The sequence below is a fragment of the Malaclemys terrapin genome, chromosome 9 (genome assembly GCF_027887155.1).
Source record: "Malaclemys terrapin pileata isolate rMalTer1 chromosome 9, rMalTer1.hap1, whole genome shotgun sequence".
NCBI lineage: Eukaryota > Metazoa > Chordata > Testudines > Emydidae > Malaclemys > Malaclemys terrapin.
The window spans coordinates 71,560,902-71,580,956 of NC_071513.1; the positions used below are offsets into that span (position 1 = coordinate 71,560,902).

At 40.9% G+C, this 20,055-nt stretch overlaps 1 protein-coding gene across 2 annotated transcripts in view; it reads right to left on the reverse strand.

Moving 5' to 3' along the window:
* The window catches only part of COL4A4 (collagen type IV alpha 4 chain), a 139,923-nt gene that overhangs the window by 113,389 nt on the left and 6,479 nt on the right, over positions 1 to 20,055 (reverse strand). For both annotated transcript variants that reach the window (XR_008446252.1, XM_054040193.1), the window contains exon 3: positions 11,029 to 11,106. Coding sequence is in view for 1 of the 2 variants with exons in the window: in XM_054040193.1 (XP_053896168.1) it covers positions 11,029 to 11,106 (78 nt within the window). In the remaining variant the exon portion in view is untranslated. The remainder of the gene's footprint in view (positions 1 to 11,028; positions 11,107 to 20,055) is intronic.

Here is a 20,055-nt window from a genome sequence, read left to right on the forward strand (position 1 = left end):
ATTACATTGAAGTAGCAGGTATAACAAAGTGGAGAATTGGGCCAATATTATTTAATTAATAACTGTTTAGTCTCTACCCTCTATTAGTTTAATTCTAGTGTGCGTGTGTGTGTGCGTGTGTGTGTGTGTGCGTGTGTTAAAATTCTATCTTTTCAGTGACTTACATCACACGTACATTAACTGTCCCGTGGGGACCCTGCTGGCACTGCTGCGACCCCAATAGTACTACATTAATGTGGACTGGGGACTTTTAGTGAGTGCCAGCAGGGTCAGTTAGTGCCCAGATATGGCTCAGTTAGTGTGCGTGTACTAGAATTTACACCCCTCTATGTGGGCTAATGCACAGTGTAGACAAGCCCCAAGTCTCTGAGTACACATCTTAGGTGACTACTCAAACTTGGAGTGTAGGAGCTGGATTTTATAATGTACTATGAGAATTAATGTATGATTTAATTTCATCCTGTCAGCCACCCCTTTTTGAATAGCAGAAAGGAATGACAGACCAGAACAATCCTTATGAGTGATTATGGTCACCCTTTTGTTTTAGAATAAGTTATAAAGCTACTATGGTTTCCTATATGTATTACAAATTAGGAAGTAAGAGACAGGATTCTCTATTGTACCTATGTTAAGAAGATTAGAGGAATGTTGAGGGCCTGAAGCCCCAATGTGAATTGTTTTAGTTATAAGATTTAGCAAGGCTTGATTTACAATGTATTCTGCTGAATATACAATACTGCTGTCTGTATACCTTTGAAGGTTTCTGTAAGAGATTGTTTGTGTGAATGAGGCATGCATGCATCAGAAAAAGATAAGGTGTGAAAGCCATCACAAATGTCCAGATGGTCAAGAAGAAGTGAGAGACTTGGAAAGACCAGAAGACAATCAGAAAACATCCATTGTATCCGATGTTAAACATGTTAGCAGCATTGACAACCTCAGAGGTGAGGCAAGACAACAAATAAGAGATAACGATGGGAAGCCCGACAATAACCATCAAATGATACCACCACTTAAGGACTAATGATGACAGGATGACATTGCAAAATGCATGGACTCAAATGGAAATTTACATCATAAAGCTGGGGTGTTTTGCCATGGAACTCTGGGTTCAGTCCTGCAAAGCCTCGGAGCATCGGATAGCGACCGACAGAACCCAGCTCCACACTCGTGCTCAATCTAACTGGCCATTAGATTGACTTGAGTTACAACAGACTGGTAACTATGAACATCACTGGCAGGAGAGAGAGAGAGAGAGAGAGAGAGAGAGAGAGAGAGAGAGTGTGTGTGTGTGTGTCTAAAAAGCTTATGCTAACTGTGGTATTCTCAATAAACGCTGTGTGTATTTACCTTCCTCTATAAAGATGCCATGTGCTTTGTATGAGCATAACAGGAGTTCTTGGAGCCTGGGGAAAGCCAGCCTGATAGTATTCACTCCCATGTTGATCAGATGAAGCCTTTTCACCTTGAGGCCATGGTTGAAAGGCTCCTCTGTTTACTAAGGCTTTTTCCATAAGTGTGATGGGAAACTGCATTAAGTCAGTGTTCTGGAGGGATTTATTAGTCACAGAGACCACTCTTATTAGCCAACTGCCTGTCTTGAAGAACCATTCAGAACTATTTCCAAATGTAATGAGTACAAGTCTGTTATCTCCATTTTAACAGTGATTGCTTAATGGAAGCAGTTTTCTAATAAAAGTGCAACAGCCCGGTACTGAGTATATGTCAAAATGCTCTACTGTCTCATCATCTACTTAGCAAAACACATTACAGTGAGTGAGTTTACTGAAGAAACTCTAAACAGACTACATTCTGAAGTTTATAATGCCACCAGTGCTATTATATATTCCCTTTACTATGCCTTATTTTAAATAGCCACAAAAAACTCCCTTAAATGAAAATAGCAGCTATTTTTGTTGAAAGTTATTCCACCTAAGAATTGGATTATACATGGAAAATCCCTTTAACAAAATGCACCAACTCAGGAACGACAGCAGTCTGAACATACTGCATTCAGCTAGAACGCCTGGCCTCATGTACTAGACTTGATTAATCATGTGATAACTGTTTGCTGTTCAGACGCATTCAGGTGTACAGCTAACACTTAACATTGTTTGGCCCAAGGACAAGTATAAAGCAAGGATGGGTTTAGACTCAAAGTCACCACAATGACAGAAGTAATATCTTTTCTGCAAAAAATCATTCCTATGCATTCAAGCAAGTGTATCACAAATAATGCACTTTCAGAAAGTATGTTTTCACCCCAATGCACCTTTTTATGATCGATCAGTGGTTTTCAACTTGCAGTCTGCAGACCCCCCAGGGAGTCTTTTAGACAGGGGTCTGCAGACTATGTCTAAAAGGTCCGCAAAAGGTTGTCATTTCACAGAACAGTGGTTTTCAACCTGTGGTACGAAAACTATGTCTAAGATTTCCAAAAGGGTCTGCACCTTTGAAATTTTTTAGGGGTCTGCAAATGAAAAAAGATTGAAAACCACTGTGATAGATCAATGGCACCAACTAACAAGCTTAACCACTAGTTAGTCAAATCAATGTAACCTATAACCTAAAATACATTACTGAATGCACATAACATTAACTAATCAAGTACAGGGTTGTCTTACTTGTGGAGCATGAGATGTAAAAAGGCATGTGTGTTCTTACCACGCAAGAAACAGCCCTAACTGTGCAGAACACAAAGAAAAAATAGATCATCAGAGAAGCTTACCCTCAGATACCCTGTGTTTAAAAACTGATTCTGCAAGAATCAAGGACCAGGCCAGACTTTTCACTAGACACTAATAGTCTAGAGATGTCTTGAAAGTCCAGTTAAAGACAATCAGTCCTTGAATCCTTAGCTCTAAAGCAGCTGAACCCCAAAAGCCTGCTAAAGCTCTGTGACAAAATCCATGTAACTACAATAACCTTTTACTATATATGGGCCTCATCCAACACACTTCTGAAGTCAATGAAAATCTTTCCATGGATTTCAATGGACTTTGGATCAAGCATTTGTGTTTTTCAGACTAGTCAACCAGAAACTCAGTAATGAACACAGGAAAATCATTTCTTGATATTCTCTAAACTCTACCGTTCCTAATTCTACAAAGTTGAATTTTAAAGTTTGCTTCAGATTGTACTGGTTTACAAACTAACTACTTAATGAAAACAGGCTAAAATACAACACATTTTACTGATTGCTTTCCATGAAAAACCTGTTTTCTTGCAAACTATACCATGCTGTTTAATGGAAAACAAGTTAAATAAACACAGCCTTTATCTCACACATGAACTTTGATCATTTGTCTCTCTAAATTCAAGCCTATGTATGATTTGTAAACAAACATCAGCAACTAGGCTATTGCTTTCCCACCCAGCGTTCTGAGCCCCACCCGGCATTTAAAAAAAGATGGAACTGGGGCTCTGGGAAACAGAATGTCTTGGGTAGGGGGACCACTTAACTCCATGGCATGCTCTGCAGTGAGATGAGCAAATTTGGTGGGGTCATGAAGGAGTAAGTCCATGGCAGCACAAAGCATAAGGAATTCATATAGCCTTGGAGGAGCGCAACCGGTACTAGAAAGAGGCCAATATCAATCCTGGGATCCACAAGCTTTAGAGGCTGCAGCACCTGCACTCTCTGCAGTCCCCGAATTCCCTCTCCTCACATAAAATGAATGATACAGAATTTTCTAGGCCATCTGTTCTCCCGTACGTTTTACCAAAGATAAGGTATGACCCTTAAGTATTGTACCTTCTTTTTATAGCAATAGGTAGCCACTTGAAAGGTATTAGAAAACAATGAAGTATAGAGTTGTAACCAGACTATCAAACTGAGAAATCATTAACTATTTCAACATATAATAACCAGAAGAGGGTCATGCCAAGACAAAGGGGTCAAAGTGAAGCCCGGAAATTTTTTAGTAAATAACCAGACAATAATTTCCTCCAAAGTAAAGATGCGATTCCTATTTTTTGCCTTCTTTCAGGACAGATCCCTTACTTAGGGATATAGAATGAGTACTGAGATCTGCATACCAAGTGAACTGAAAAGTGTAGTGAATCCTTTGAAATTCTACTTTGAAGCTGGAACCTAACTTGGGATCGGTTATATCACCTCCATAGACAGGGCCGGCTTTGGGACGCCCCAAGGAAAAAAAAAAAAAAAACCCGTGTGGGGCGGCCGGAAGCAGGGTGCAGGGAGACTCCCTGCGCTGCAGACATGCCCTGGGCAGCGGAGTGGGAGGGAGGGAGTGGGGGGAGAGAGAGAAGGGGGGCGGCCAGGGCTTCCTTCCTTCCAGTCGCGCTGTCTGCCGGGAGGGCTCCGTGCTGCTCTGGTCGGCGGGCAGGGAAGGACGTGGGCTGCCCTGCCAGCCTTGCTGCAGACCTGGCACCGGCTGGGGCAGACGGAGTGCGCAGCCCACTCCCAGCAGGGCACTCCCCTTCTCCGCCCGCCGCCCCCTACAGAGGGGTGAACCAAAAAGAAAAGAAACCTGCGGGGCGGGCAGAGCAGTAAAGCAAAAAAAAAAAAAAAAGGATTGGAGGGAATGCCGCCCCTTAGAATCTGCTGCCCCAATCACGAGCTTGCTCGGCTGGTGCCTGGAGCCGGGCCTGTCCATAGATTACAAAAAAAAAAAAATCCAAATTGGCATTGTCAGCAGGTCTATATTTCAAAAGCCAATTCAGGTCAAGGACTCACCTTCAGCACTTGGATGTGTTATTTACCATTTCATTTAGCTGGGTCAAAGAACTATTTTTCCCATTAGTAAAGTAGGATTAATTATAACAGTCTGAAGTTGGTGGTTCAATTTGGTATCCCCTGAATCTTAGTTTTGGTTCAGTTTAGCTTTAGAAAATATAAACTAACCCAAAACTCATTTTTTAGTTTTAGACAATGTAGACTAAATATGTAGCAGAGCATCTCAGTGTAAAGTCACCAATCCAAATTCATCACTAGTGTAAATAGGTACAACTTTATTGGCTAAAACGGAGATATGCCTGCTTACATGAGTGGTGAGTTTGACCCACTGTTTTGTCAATATATACAATGGGTGTTAGCGCAAAACAGAGATTGAAAAAATCCTAGTGTCTTTGTGGGCTGAGTGAAATCTAAGCTCCTGTGAAAAGCTGATATATTTAATACCGGTTAACGTAGGACTCTGAAACTGAAAAATATCTTTGTCTTTACCAGACAGTCTGTCTGAGGTGCGATACTGAAGATGGAAAAAATTTGTGATAAACAATGGAGCTCTACTGTGTTGCCCCTAACTAAACTGGAAGAAATAGATATATCTGAAAGATGTGCACTTCTGACATGTACATTTTGGTTAGTTTTGGAGAGGGTTACATACTGTACCACACTAAGGGATTTCAATGTTCATCTCTTGTTTTTGCATCCCAGTAAAAGGACTGAGGAAGAATAATAGATGGTATCTCCAGCAAATTCAAAGTGAAATGTAAATAAAATTTGATGTTTTGGCTTCTGGAGAGCAAACTTCAGAAATAAGATACATGTTTTTGTTACTTTATAATCAGCAGCCCTCACAAAATCCAAACAGGCACCAAACACGGTCAGTGTGCCAAAGTTTAAAGAGAAAAACATAAAGGTTTGTTGGTTTACTGAATGCAGTGACATACCTCCCAAAATAAGCAGGGTTGTACGTTTGGGGGGGGGGGGGGGAGATTTGAAATGATTCCGCACAATATAAATCTATGCAATATTTTATTTCAGAAAATATGTACATATATCAGGATCTCATTCTTCCAATGCATTGTCTGTTTCAACTGATGTTTACTGTAGCTATCGCCCATAAAGTGAATGCTTTTGCTGCCTACATAAAGGTTAAAGGTAATAGCTATATGAAATATAAGGTTATTACATTTGAGGGAATCCTTCAAGTAGTATATAGATTTCAAAGCTGTTACATCACACAATGCAATTCTCACAGATTTACAGCTGCTTAATTGTATTAAATTTCCTTTTTAAAATGTCTATTGCTTACAGTATATTCTATATGGAACGTAGTGACAGCAACATAACTGAATATCTAGAAACCTTGGTACTAGTGATGAGTATACCCCTAAAAGGTTCAGAAGTTTGGTATGGACCAAAACTTTGGAACAGGTTCTTGAGAGAGAATTAGTACAACTTCTAGCTTCTAGCAGACACGGTCCAAGAATCTTCTCCCATGGTATTTTGACAAAGTTTGGTTTTTAAATGACGTTTCAAATCAGTCTTTATTTTATCCAAACCATGATACTCAGTAACACAGAGAGATGCTGTTAATCCCCATAAATAGATCTCCTGGGGTAACTCAAAGTTATCATACTATTACTGAAGTATGAAATATCTTAGCTCCCATATTATGAAAATCCTATAGCACAGGGGACAATAGTACAGACACAGTCTAGAATGGATCAGGGTAGAATTCAGGGTCAGAGCATCAATGATCGTCAGGCAGCAGAGCATGTAAGCTCACTGCTATCAGTACAGTGCCCAAGAAGGAAAAGGTTCATTCTGATTCTCTGGTGTCCTCCTTAATTTGCAACATGAACCTAAAAAAGGGGCAGGCAATAGCTTGGAGTAATGGGATGGACCCAGCTGGTGTGACTAGCATGCATGGTGACTGCTCTGGTGGACTTGGGAACAATGTAGTTTTAATCCACTATTGCATAATATTTATAGTGAAAAGGTGGATGTGCCCTTCCAGTAACTTTTGAATAAATAATTATTTAGTCATTACAGTGGTAGGTTTTCTTATATTAATTAGAGCTCATTTGTAATGTTTTATTTTCTTTCCAGTTTAGAAATATCTCAACCTGACTGTTTTAGATGTTAGAAGAGAATGAGGTAAAACCTTTCTGGGAAAGAAACAGAAATGGATTAAAATTTGCTTTAATAAGTAAATGTTATATTTTGTTTTAAATATATGGAAAGATGTGGGATTCACAACCCAGGAAGCTGAAGTCTTCTGTATAAGTACAAGTGTGGAAAGTGGCAGTGAAAGTTTCCTTGTATCATCCTGTGAATGAGCCTTAATCCTGGCCTGTTGGGGACTATCTGTATGAGTGAGAGGGGAAGAGTTCATACTCCACACTCATTCAATGCTTAGTCACACTGCTGAGGCTTCCCGCAAGATTGGTCGTTCATGTCAGTTGTGGTTTTATTTTTTTTCTCAAAAGTATTTAAATACTTACTATACAAAATTCAAAATATTGAGTGGGATCCTCAAATGGTATAAATTAACCTAATTCCATTGACATCCACAGAGCTAGGCCAATTTACATCAGCTGAGAATATGGCCCCTAGAGTTCAACTGTACCTGTCCTTATGCTGGTGTATGAGGGAGCAGGGAGTGGGAGTCCTTCTTTTAATGGAAGTTGGTCTGAGCCCTCAAAGGGCATAGGGAGACACAGGGAAAGGGCAAGGCCATGGCCTGAACCCCTTCCACACTGGCTAGCAGAGCTTGCTGGGAGCAGAAAGGAGCAAGAGCTGAAAGGATAGTAATGTTAGTGCTGTAGCATGCATTCTCTGAGATTCTCTATAGCTGGGATTCCTCCTGGCATTTTCTAGTACAGTTTACATCTTTCAATGTGTGTGCTGGCTTAAATTACACAATTTGCATATAATATTGACTTGTGATAGAAGTAAAGTATATAGCTACAGTTACACTGAAGCATATTAAGTATACTGTATTGCACAACAGCATGGGTATCCAATCCCAAATCCATAGGCCTACATTACTTTCTGAATCACCTAACTCAATCACACTCCTAACTTACGTTTTCTGTCACTGCACTGCTATGTATTTTGAGGTGGAGCTGACATCAATTTATATATATATCAAATTATAACGTTGCCAAAATACAACGCCAAACTCATCCATTTTATTCTCATCCACAACAACCTCACATTTAACAATAAACCCTTTGTCCAAACCATGGGAACAGCCAGAAGTACTAGAATGGCGCTCCAATATGCCATCCTCTTCATAGCCACCTCAAGGAAGAATTTCTGGGAAAATACACAATCAACCAATGATATACCTGAGAAACATTGATGATATTTTCATCCTCTGGACAGGCAACCTAAACTCCCTCACAGATTTCCACAACTTCAACCATCACCACCCATCCATCAAACTCCCACACCAGCATCAACTTCCTAGATTATCTTAAACAATGGAACAATGCAGATAGCTGTATAGAAGAAACCCACCAATCATGGCACTTACCTCCACAGCTCCAGCAACCACCCCAAACAGACCAAGAAAAAAACCCCAAACTTTGCTAAGCTCATCATCAGAAGCAAGCGACACACCAACTCAAAGCAGCACCAGACCCTGCCTGAAAAACAGATGCAAAACCTGTGAACATATCTCCATGACTACGATGACCAATAGCCCCCACATCACACCTTTCATGGTTCCTGGGTCCTACGCATGTTTATCACATCACATGGGGTACCTCAGTAACAACTATGCAGATGAAACCAGACAATCACTATGCTCTCAAATGAACTCATACAGAAAAATGATAAAAGACAAAATCCACAGGCAAACATTTTTCACAAAGCGATCACTCCATATCTGATCTTTCAATACTTGTCCTCAAACGAAACCTGCACAACACCTTCAAAAGGCAAGCCTGGGAATTTACATTCATAACTCTCCTAAACACCAAAATCCATGGACTTAACAGGAACAGGACTTATAGCTCTTTACAACAATTTGTAACACACCACACTGCCTGCTACTCTTATTTGCCCACTTCAAACTCTTTCTGTATAACAATCTAGCCCCCACTGCCAACTTCATTTCAACTGTCCAACTCAAATGTGTTACCCCTTCTGCTTAACAAGCTGTCCCAATGTGTATTTAGTTCAGATACTCCACTTCCTTCCCCAGACCTGAAGAAAAGCTTCTGTGTAGCTTGAAAACTGGTACCTTCTGTGACAGGCTGCCCCCCACTTCGGGGTGCCCTCTGATATACTGGGGTACCACTGAGCTCGCATGTTCCACCAGCCTGGGCTTCCTTACACTGTCCTGCTGAGCCAGGCCCTCAAGCCTCCTCCAGCACACACACAGATAAGGCCGCACTCAGCTGCAGAAAGACACAGACACTGAAATCAGCTCTGCATGGGAAGACTCAGCTAGGGAATTGCCCATCACTGAAGTGCACATGCCCTCTGGGGTGCAAATCCAGAACTGTATTGACTTGCACTGCACAGAGAACTGTACAGCGTAAGCTCATTAAATTCGCCCCCTCCGTCAATGTGGAACTTTCCCTCCCCCCACCAGTTATGAATTCCACAAACTGGTTTTAGAAAAAACAAAAACAAATCTATTAACTACAAAAGATATATTTTAAGTGATTATAAGGGATAGCAAACAGATCAAAGCAGATTACTGAGCAAATAAAACAAACACACAAACTAAGCTTAATACACTAAATAAACTAGCTACAAGTAGTAATTTCTCATTCTAGTGTTGTTTTTAGCAGATTGCTGTGGTTCTTGAAGACAGGCTGCTCTTGCTTGCAGCTTAAGACTCTAGGTATTTCTTTCACAGGCCAGACACTTTTTCCAGTCTGGGCTCAGTCCTTCCCCCCTCCCCCGACCTTGTCTTTGTTTCTTAGATGTTTCCAGCAGTCATCCTGGGTGGGGATTCAGTGAAGAATGAACCCCATCATCTCACTCCTCTATCTTAAATAGGATTTATATATGGCAGGAATCCTTTGTTTTCTAGTGTGGTTCCCCCCTTCACCAAGTGGAAAAATACTGGTATTCTATCATGGAGTCCAGTACCAGGTGATGTGATCACATGACCCTGCAGTGTCAAAGCAGACATGAGTCAAAGGCTGTTTGAAGCACCCCAGGAAGCTTCTCAGGAAGGTGGGAAATTAGCATCTTCAAAGACCTACTGTCCTCCCTAGTGGTTCAGTGACTTGTCCCCAGCTAACCAGCCAGACTGATTGTATTTTGTCTAGTGGGTGTTCCCCAGGTGCAAACACTTTTGTAGTACAGATGTATAATCAATATTCCTAACTTTAGATACAAAAATGATACATGCATACAAATAGGATAATAATATTCACTAAATCATAATCTTTCCAATGATACCTCACAAGACCAATCTTGCATAAAATATATTTTAGATATACTATAATCATATTATAACAATATTTCTATGACGTATATGGGGCATAGTGTCACACCTTCCACCAACAGAAGTTCATCCAATAAAAAAATTACCTCACCTACTTCGTCTTTATCAAATTTATAAACCAGTAACAGCAGGCCACATACTTATAAACAAATAGCAACTTGTATAAACTGCCAAAAGCCGGTAGCATTTCAATATTCATACCTAGTGAGTACTATGTAACATCTCTGTCTAAGAAGATACTTAAATTATTAGTCCTAACAATATTAGCTAAAAAAACCACACCTGCTGAATTTCACATTTTAAATCCAATACAATGAAATAGCTTGAGTTTTCTTATACCTAGGACACTTATCTAGTGCTGAAAATCATGAAAAGGCAATAAAAGATTAGGAGAAGCAAAACAAATTTAAGATCAACATGAAGATAAAAAAGAACCTAAGTTTCTGCAAAAATGCAATTATAAAATCGCAAAAACATACTCTCCTTTGACTGGCCATTCAGAGGACATCTGAGAAGGCTGACAGATTCCAAACTGAAGATGCCTTTAAAATGACATTTTTCTAATTGTCCTGCTCATCCTGAAAAGTCTCTAATCTCTTTAAAATGAAATTATGTTATTACGACCCTACCTTCTCTGCGGGCTAATCTTCCTAGGTTTTTGGGCAGACCTATGGTCTTTGATATTGCAAGTGCTTGTACTTCACACCAATGGGCAGACTTAGATCTGTTTCCTGTCTTGCCTCATCGGGACTTTCTTATTTGAGCTCCCAATGCTCAACAGCCCTGGTGATTTTAAATGAGAGATGTACACAAAATGAGCAATATTTTGCAATAACAATTATTGTTATAATAAATCACTTACTCTTGATCCCTTTTCAGGAAAGCACTGGCAAACTGAACAATCTTGTCCTCCACATGGACCAATATATGAATATTTGCCCTAAAAATTAAGAGGTTATTAGTTTATTTATATACAGTATACTTGTTATCCAATATAACACATTTTAATGAAACAAAGAACATCAATGAACAGCTCAAGACTTCATGGAAATAGAGATGTAAACCATAATATAAAGAAGAAACTATTATTTAATTATGTTAACCAATGCTAATAATTTAATGTAGATTCCTGGATTCTATATAAACATTTTTTCAAAAAAAGCTGTCATTAATTCTTAAATAACAGAGAAAAAATGGAGCTATCTCATAGGTCCAAATGTCTTACTAGCTGATTTTGATACCCAACCTCTATAGACACAATTCAGCTACTCTGATGTTATGTCAACAGTGATTTCCGAATGCACAAAAACAAAGTTTAGGAGCAATCTTGAGAATGTGGTATAAAATGACATATTAAAGAAACAATATTTTTGATCTTGGGGAAGACCACCAATACTTTAGATTCTGCAGTGTTATAACTGGGATCTAGCACAACCAAGAACAGGAAAAGCTAAATGTTTTCAAAGCAGAATAGAAATAGGAGAAGCAGCATGGCCTGGTGGATAGGGCATTGTACTGGAAATCAAGAGCGCTGGATTCTAATCCCAACTCCACCACTGACTTGCTGTGTGACCTCCAGCAAGTAACTTCACCTTTTTGTGCCTCTGTTTCCCCTCTCGCTTTCTCCATTTTTTTAATGTAAACTGTAAGCTTTTTGGATCAGGGTCCATCTCTTACTATGAGTTTATACCTTGCCTAGGGAAAGGGGGCTGTGTTCACAATCAAAGCCTCTAGGCACTACAGTAATTCAAATAAATAATCTTTAAAATGTTGTAGCTTACCAAATTTCAAAGCAAGCCTTTCCCATCATTAGACAGGAGACTAACTAGAGTAAGCAGTTCAGTACAGCTTCTGTACTGTACAACAGATAACTCTTCCCTAACATGGTTGGTGCAAGTAAAGTTTTCTGTAAGACCCACTTCTCTGAAATGTTTACAACATTCACCTATGAGGCTGAAGTTTTCCAGGCTTGGTTTCTGCCTGAAGATGCATTTTATAGTATAGTTGAAAATGCAGAATTATTAAAATGAGCCTCTGGAGAGCTCTATTGTCACAGCCCTTTCTCAGTCACGCAGGGAAGTGTGTAAAAATAAGGCCCCTTTCTCTCCTGCTCGACCCTGCTCTGCCTGTGACTCCAGCCACAGATGAGAGAGCAGAACCTACTTGCCTGATACTCCCCTGTTAAGCAGGTGGCCAGCAAGTGGTGGAGAGGGGTGGTAGAAGTCCAGGCTCCACCCCACTATTCATTGGTCAGAGTAGTTGGTTGGCTGCACATAGGGGGGAAATAAAGCCACTCCAGAAAAAGGGGTGAAGAATCTCCTCTCCAGAGCAAAGGGGACTCAGAACCTCAATTAATTCTCCAGCCTGTTTTGAAGGTAATGCAGCTGTGCACTGCCCCTTATGTAGGACAGACTGAGGAGTTAAAATCTCACCCAGAACAATTAGCCTGAGTCGACTCTCCCTTAAGTAAAATTCTTTATCTCAATCCAACCTTCTGGCTATGAATCCTATTCAAAGCTCTGCTCTCACCAGCATTAAATATTTTCTGCAGGCTGTCATGTATTGGTGGTTGTGTGGTTCTTTCTCTGCCTACATAAATAAAGAAATCTTGATATGCTACTCTTGCATTGAGTTGAGTGCTGATTTCAGTAGTGCTTAGTGGCAGCTTGTCCCGGCTTCTGTTTGCAGGTGGAGACACACATGCTTGGAATGGTTTGGCAGAGTGGAACTCTTCTGGGATGTAAAGGCCATTCTCATACAGAGCCAATCATAGGGTTTGCAGGGACCCAGAGATGTGTAGAGTCCCAGAGAGATCCACACATCCTGCATATTGGGTTACTGTATATAGATTTGTCTAACTGTCCATGTTAGGGCCATATCAGAAGAGACAAAGTTTAGAAGTTTTGCTTTTTTTGAGGCTGAGACACAGTCAAACTTTAGTGTATTTGGTGCCAGTTCACTTGACAGATGCATTTAGATTAACTTAGAATGTGCCTGTCTATAGCACTTGATTCTTGTGCAAAATTAACAAACCACACAAATGAAAACCAATGTCCATGTGGAAAACCCTCCCAAACTCTTGGGGGCACCCCATTTACCAGAAATGTACTTCCCAATTAGAGAGTTTAGAAAAGCAGCAAAATGATCAGGGAGGCAGAAATAGTAACCTGCAAGGAATTATTAAAAGAGCTAAAACACATAAAGCTAAAGGGGAAGAAGGGGTGTAGGACAGAAGTCTACAAATATTTTAAAGAACTAAACCCCAAGGAGGGAAAGGAATCACACTAGGGGCGGTGTGATGGGGCACCTGCCCTGCACTGGCCCTGAGAGGGTTAAAACCAGCCTAGGGAGGCTGAGCCGCAGGCAGCCAAAGGAATGGCTGCAGGGGAAACAGCCAATTAGGGCTTTAGGGCAGTAGCTGCAGACAATTAAGGCGGCAGCTGGCCCAGCTGATCAGGGCCCAGCTGGCCCATATAAAAGGAAGCTGCAGACCAATGTGAAAGTGTCTACTGCAGGGAGCCCTAGGGAGAAGACTGGCTTCCTAGAGGATGCCTGATAGGCTACCAGTGTAATCCACACACCTTGTGGATGTGGTGTTCTGTCCCATCTAGTGGCACCAAGACCACTTAGAGAGAGGTATAAAATGAGTCTGCTCTACAACTTTAGCTAACAGCAGCCAGTTGGCTTTTAGCTCATGCGGTAGAGGCTCATGCACTAAACTCCAGTGGTCCCCGGTTGGATCCCACCTGCTGATGACCAAGATCTGTCAGCATTACACGAGGATTTACAGGTTCGAGGCCCTAGGAAGAGGGCAAAGAGAGTTAGATTCCCCACAGCCTCAGTTCCTTCTGCTCCTGGAAGTGACCCAGGGAATACAGACAGTGAGCTAGAAGGAAGAGGCATCAGGAAGCTGCTGTTCGCAGGATCCGTGGGCTGGGGCCCGAAGTAGTGGGTCTCCCCCCCTCACTTGCCAAGCCTGCCAAGCCGCTGCGAGGAGTGGCTGGACTCTTATTGGAGGAGTCCCCCGGAAGGGGGGGAACCAGATGGTGACACGGTCGGAGGACTGTGCCACAAAGCAGATGCCCAGAGGAAGGAGCTGTAACAAGTCTGCAGGAGATGACAGGAGAGCCACCACCACCCGAGGGTGCACCCGCTGGGACTGAGCTAATTCCCAAAAGGCCCAGCATGAGGCACCAGTGTGGTGAGTGACCGCGTGACAAGTGGTATCAGGTGATTATTAACTAGGTATAATGGGATGTAATTAAGGAATAGAAAATCTATGCTAAATATCAGGAAAAATGTTGCTACAGTAAGTGTTTAGGCCTAGGCCAGTCAAAATTAAAACTTAGGCCAAGCTCTAGAAAGGTATTTAGGCAAGTCACTCCACAGTAGGAATTAAGCACCAATACCTTTGAGGATCTGGGCCTTTTTTTTTTTTTTTTTTTTTTTTTTTTTTAAAAGTGCTCAAGTGTCTGCACAAAGCAATACTGCATTACATAGAATTGGGGACAGACTGACATAATGGAGCTCTTTCCTTTCTAATAAATATTATATTTATAATAATATAATATAAATAAAATTATATTGTTAGTAACAAGGAGGTGAAAGACTTTTTCCTTCCATGACATTGATGTAATGTTGAAAACAAATACACCTCTACCCGGATATAACGTGATCCGATATAATGCGGGTTCGCATACAACGTAGTAAAGCTCTGAAACGCTGCTCTGAGCAGTGTGTTAAGGGGGCCAGGCCCGAGGGGTTGGATAAGGGACAGAGGGTCTCGGGGGTGGTCAGGAGCTTTCCCTCCCCCACCCCGGGTCTGGGAGGCAGGAGCTGGGGGGGGGGCACTTTTGGGGGCCCTGCAGTCCCAGAGTGGCCTGGAGTATTAGCAGGGGGCCAGGAGCAGCCCACTCCGCTTCCCTTGCCCCAGCCATGTCGCTCAGGGCAGGGGGGCTTGGGGGAAGGGATCCCCCTCCCCGCACTCACCGGTAGCGGCAGAAGCGGAGCAGCCCGACCCTAGCCCGCTGTACTCCACCAGCTCCCTGCTTTCCACCACAGGTGAGTACGGGGGGGCATCCTTTCCCCAACCTCCCCGCACTCACCGGTGGCGGAAAGCAGAGCACCGCGGCTGGGAGGTGGCGGAGTGGAGCAGGCTGGGGCCACGTTGCTCCACTTCCCGCCGGTGGGTGCCTGTCAGGGGGCAGAGGGTGTGGATATGGGTTGGAGCAGTCAGGGGACAGGGAGCAGGGGGATTGGGTAGAGGGTGGGGTACTGGGGGTAATTAGGGACAGGGGTCTGGATATGGGTTGGAGCAGTCAGGGGACAGGGAGCAGGGGGATTGGGTAGAGGGTGGGGTACTGGGGGTGATTAGGGACAGGGGTCTCTGGAGGGGGCGGTCAGGGAACAGGGGAGGCCAAAGCAAATGCGATATAATGCGGTCTCCCCTATAACGCGGTGAGATTTCTTGTCTCCTGAGGACCGCATTATATCGGGGTAGAGGTGTATGTTTAATAGGAACCTAATAATATATCAGGATGCATACATTCAATTGACTTACAATGTAATAAGTAGAACAAACATGTTCTTTTTAGTTTGTGTCCCAAAATGGCAATTTTTATGGCATTTAATTTTGTGACAACACTGCCAGCAAATGAGCAGTATTAAGTCAACAATTGACTATGCCTATGTAACATGCAGATTAAGAATAACATTTACAAAGCTGCTTAGGTAATTTGAACACCCCGTTTCCATTAATTTTAACTAGAAATGAGTGTCCAAATGCCATAGGTGGTCTTGAAAAAATAGGCCTAATATTTAAAAGGCTGATAAACTATAATTTAGGTAAATGAATTCAAAAAATGACACATGAAATATACTAATTCAGTGCCTGATCCTGATTCCATAGAAATCAGTGTAAATTTTGCCATTGGTTTCAGTAAGAGAGAGACAACAATAGGGCTCATATTTCAGTTTTTCAAGGAGAAAATTAATCAAACTTTAGATGAGGAGGAGTCAGTTTGTTTTATCTCAAATATTTTCAAAATGTCTGAGATACTGAACTTCAGAACAAGAAGGAATTACTGACAGACTTCTTCTCTATCATGTACTAAATTTCCCATGAGAATGCATATCTGTTCCACATTAGTCCCTTTCCTTGTTATTAAAAACTTGACTCTCCTGGAATGTCAAAGGACTGCAAGTTTCTACTAACGTTTCTTTATCATACTAGGAAAAGTATTTATTTAAATAACTAGTTCAGCATTTAACCTTGTACCAAAGATGCAAATATGTCAGCAGTCACCACATAAATTAACAGAATAGCTGTTTTATAAACCTTTATTAGTAGGGCTGTTAAAGAATAATAGAATATCATTTATTTAAATAGTTTTGAATACTTCCTAAATTTTCAAATATATTGATTTAAATTACAACACAGTATACAAACTATAAAGTGCTCACTTTATATTTTTTTATTACAAATATTTGCACTGTATAAAACAAGAGTATTTTTCAATTCACTTCATACAAGTACTGTAGTACAATATCGTTATGGTGAAAGTGTAACTTATAAATGTAGATTTTTTTTTGTTACATAACTGCACACAAAAACAAAATAATATAAAACTTCAGAGCCTGAGAGTACACTCAGGCCTACTTCTTGTTCAGCCAATTGCTCAGACAAACAAGTTTGTTGGCATTTGCAGGAGATAATGCTGCCCACTTAGTGTTTACAGTATCACCTGAAAGTGAGAACTGGCATTCACATGGCACTGTTGTAGCCAGCATCACAAGATATTTACGTGCCAGATGCACTAACTATTCATATATCCCTTCATGCTTCAGCCACCATTCCAGAGGAGGTATCCATGCTGATAACAGTTTCTGCTTGATAACCATCCAAAGCAGTGCAGACTGACGCATGTTCATTTTCATCATCTGAGTCAGATGCCAACAGCAGAAGTTAGATTTTCTTTTTTGGTGTTTCGGTTCTGTAGCTTCCGCATCAGAGTGTTGCTCTTTTAAGACTTCTGAAAGCACATTCCACACCATGTTCCTCACCAATTTTTTTGGAAGGTACTTCAGATTCTTAAACCTTGGGTTGAGTGATGTAGCCATCTTTAGAAATCTCACATTGGTACCTTCTTTGCGTTTTGTCAAATCTGCAGTGAAAGTATTCTTAAAATGAACAACATGTGCTGGGTCATCAGCCGAGACTGCTATAACATGAAATATATGGCAGAATGCAGGTAAAACAGAACAAGAGACCTTCTCTCAGAAGGAGAGAAATTTCAAACACAAATTTAATTAATGCATTATTTTTAACAAGCATCATCAGCATGGAAGCATGTCCTCTGGAATGATGGCTGAAGTACGAAGGGACATAGGAATATTTAGCATATCTGGCACGTAAATACCTTGCAATGCCGGCTAAAAACGTGCCATGCAAACATCTGTTCTCATTTTCAGGTGATGTAAATAAGAAGCAGGCAGCATTATCTTACGCAAATGTAACCAAACTTGTTTCTCTTAGTGATTGGCTGAACAAGAAGTAGGACTGAGTAGACTTATAGGCTCTGAAGTTTTACTTTGTTTTGTTTTTGAGTGCAGTTATGTAACACACAAAAATTTACATTTGTAAGTTCACCACAAAGAGATTGCACTACAGTACTTGTATGAAGTGAATTGAAAAATACTATTTCTTGTGCCATTTTTACAATGCAAATATTTGTAATGAAAAAGTGAGCACTGTCTACTTTGTATACTGTGTAATTGAAATCAATATATATGAAAATGTAGAAAAACATCCAAAAATATTTAATAAATTTCAATTGGTATCCTATTGTTTAACAGTGCCATTAAAACTGCGATTAATCGCGATTAATTTTTTAAATTGCAATTAATTTGAGTTTATTGCGTGAGTTAACTGCAATTAATCAACAGCCCTACTTATTAGAAATTGGCATAATCTGCCTCATAGTAAAACTGTCTTATTGCTTCTCTAACACTAATTTGTATGACCGTGTTAACTTCACAGAGATTTAGTGTCCTTTTGTGGTCATTTTCTGATGAGATAAGAATAGTACCTTCATATTTTGGCTTTACCCCACCTTTTCAGTAGTTGTCATGGTCATGACAGCAAACCAGGTGTGGTACAACAATTTATGCCAATGGCTCTGAATTTTATGGTTTCTCTCCTACATATTGATAAGCCCCTGTGCAAAGTGTCACCTGATTAATTTACTGGATGGATGTTGGAAGAAATTTACCTTAAGAGTGTCATAACTGATTATGGTTTTCATATGAAAGAGCCTTTGTGAATAAAGCCTATTTGGTCCCGTTCTTTTTAACTTTAAACAAAGATGTATAGACAGAATTGTGGAATGTCTGAAAATTAACCTTTCAAGGACAGACAACAGTTGCACCCGCAAAACTAATAAAAACATTCCCTGTATCGGCAAAAACCCTAAACAGATTTATAATTATAATATAATTAATGGAGATATCCCATCTCCTAGAACTGGAAGGGACCTTGAAAGGTCATTGAGTCCAGCCCCCTGCCTTCACTAGCAGGACCAAGTACTGATGTTGTCCCAGATCCCCAAGTGGCCCCCTCAAGGATTAAACTCTCAATGCTGGGTTTAGCAAGCCAATGCTCAAACCACTGAGCTATCCCTCCCCCACAAATTTATACACACAAATAACCATTTGTACATCTGAATGTCAAGTGCAGGTGGCCAATCTGTGCATATAAATGATAAAACTTATATAAATATGTACTTCTACAGTGGCACTCATTGCACCTTCTTCTATTCAAATTAACCAGATTTTCAATGTTTGAGCATTTCCCTATTTTAGGGTCATCCTTTCTAAAGGAGACAATCCGTCTTTATTTTGAAACCTTAGTGACTAGCAGCTGTTAGATCATGAGTACCATATAGCTAAAGTTTAAGTTCCTATTTATTCAAACTTCAATGCATGAGATTTAGTATTCTAATACAGATAATTACTTGGGTATGATGAGGATATTTTTGTGTTGCAAATGCTTTACTGAAAGCTCAGTGTTTAACTTATTCACCATACTGATACAATTGAGAGGCCCCCATCCAACAGCTAGAACTCAGATGATGCAGCTTTCTCTTTTCCATTCTACACAGGCTCAAGTACATGTTCACCAAGACAGGCTCAGACCTTACTACTTTCTGGGCAGAAAGTCAAGGACTGAGAGAGGCGCTTTCATCTGTAGTTTGTAACACCCTTGTCTTCATTAAATGGAAGGTTGGTGCAGATACAAATTTCCTGAATTTTGAACATTGTTGTTTCAAGGGAAGAAAACAATGTTCTAATTAAGTGGTTCCCAAACTTGTTCCGCTGCTTGTGCAGGGAAAGCCCCTGGCGGGCCGGGCCGGTTTGTTTACCTGCCACGTCTGCAGGTTTGGCCAATCGCGGCTCCCAGTGGCTGCAGTTCGCTGCTCCAGGACAATGGGAGCCGCGATTGGCCGAACCTGCAGACGTGGCAGGTAAACCGGCCCGGCCCACCAGGGGCTTTCCCCGCACAAGCAGCGGAACAAGTTTGGGAACCACTGTTCTAATTGTTAAATTTTTCCAAAGTCAAAGAACAACCAAATCTTTTCATTATGTTTAAATTTCAAAACATACATAGTTTATAACAAACATAGAAGAACAAAAATAAAGCCTCTGTGACAGAACAGTATGTGTCTTCTCTATAACATTTTGTATCAACTTCTGCCCTCAGAAAATGACAGCTGCCTTCTGTAGTGACCAGACTCTTAGAACATTGAGAGTGCACTACACCAAGAACTACACCAATAGTTAGACATCCCACAGGTGCTCCTTTCTTTATACAAGATACCTATTTTCAATGTTA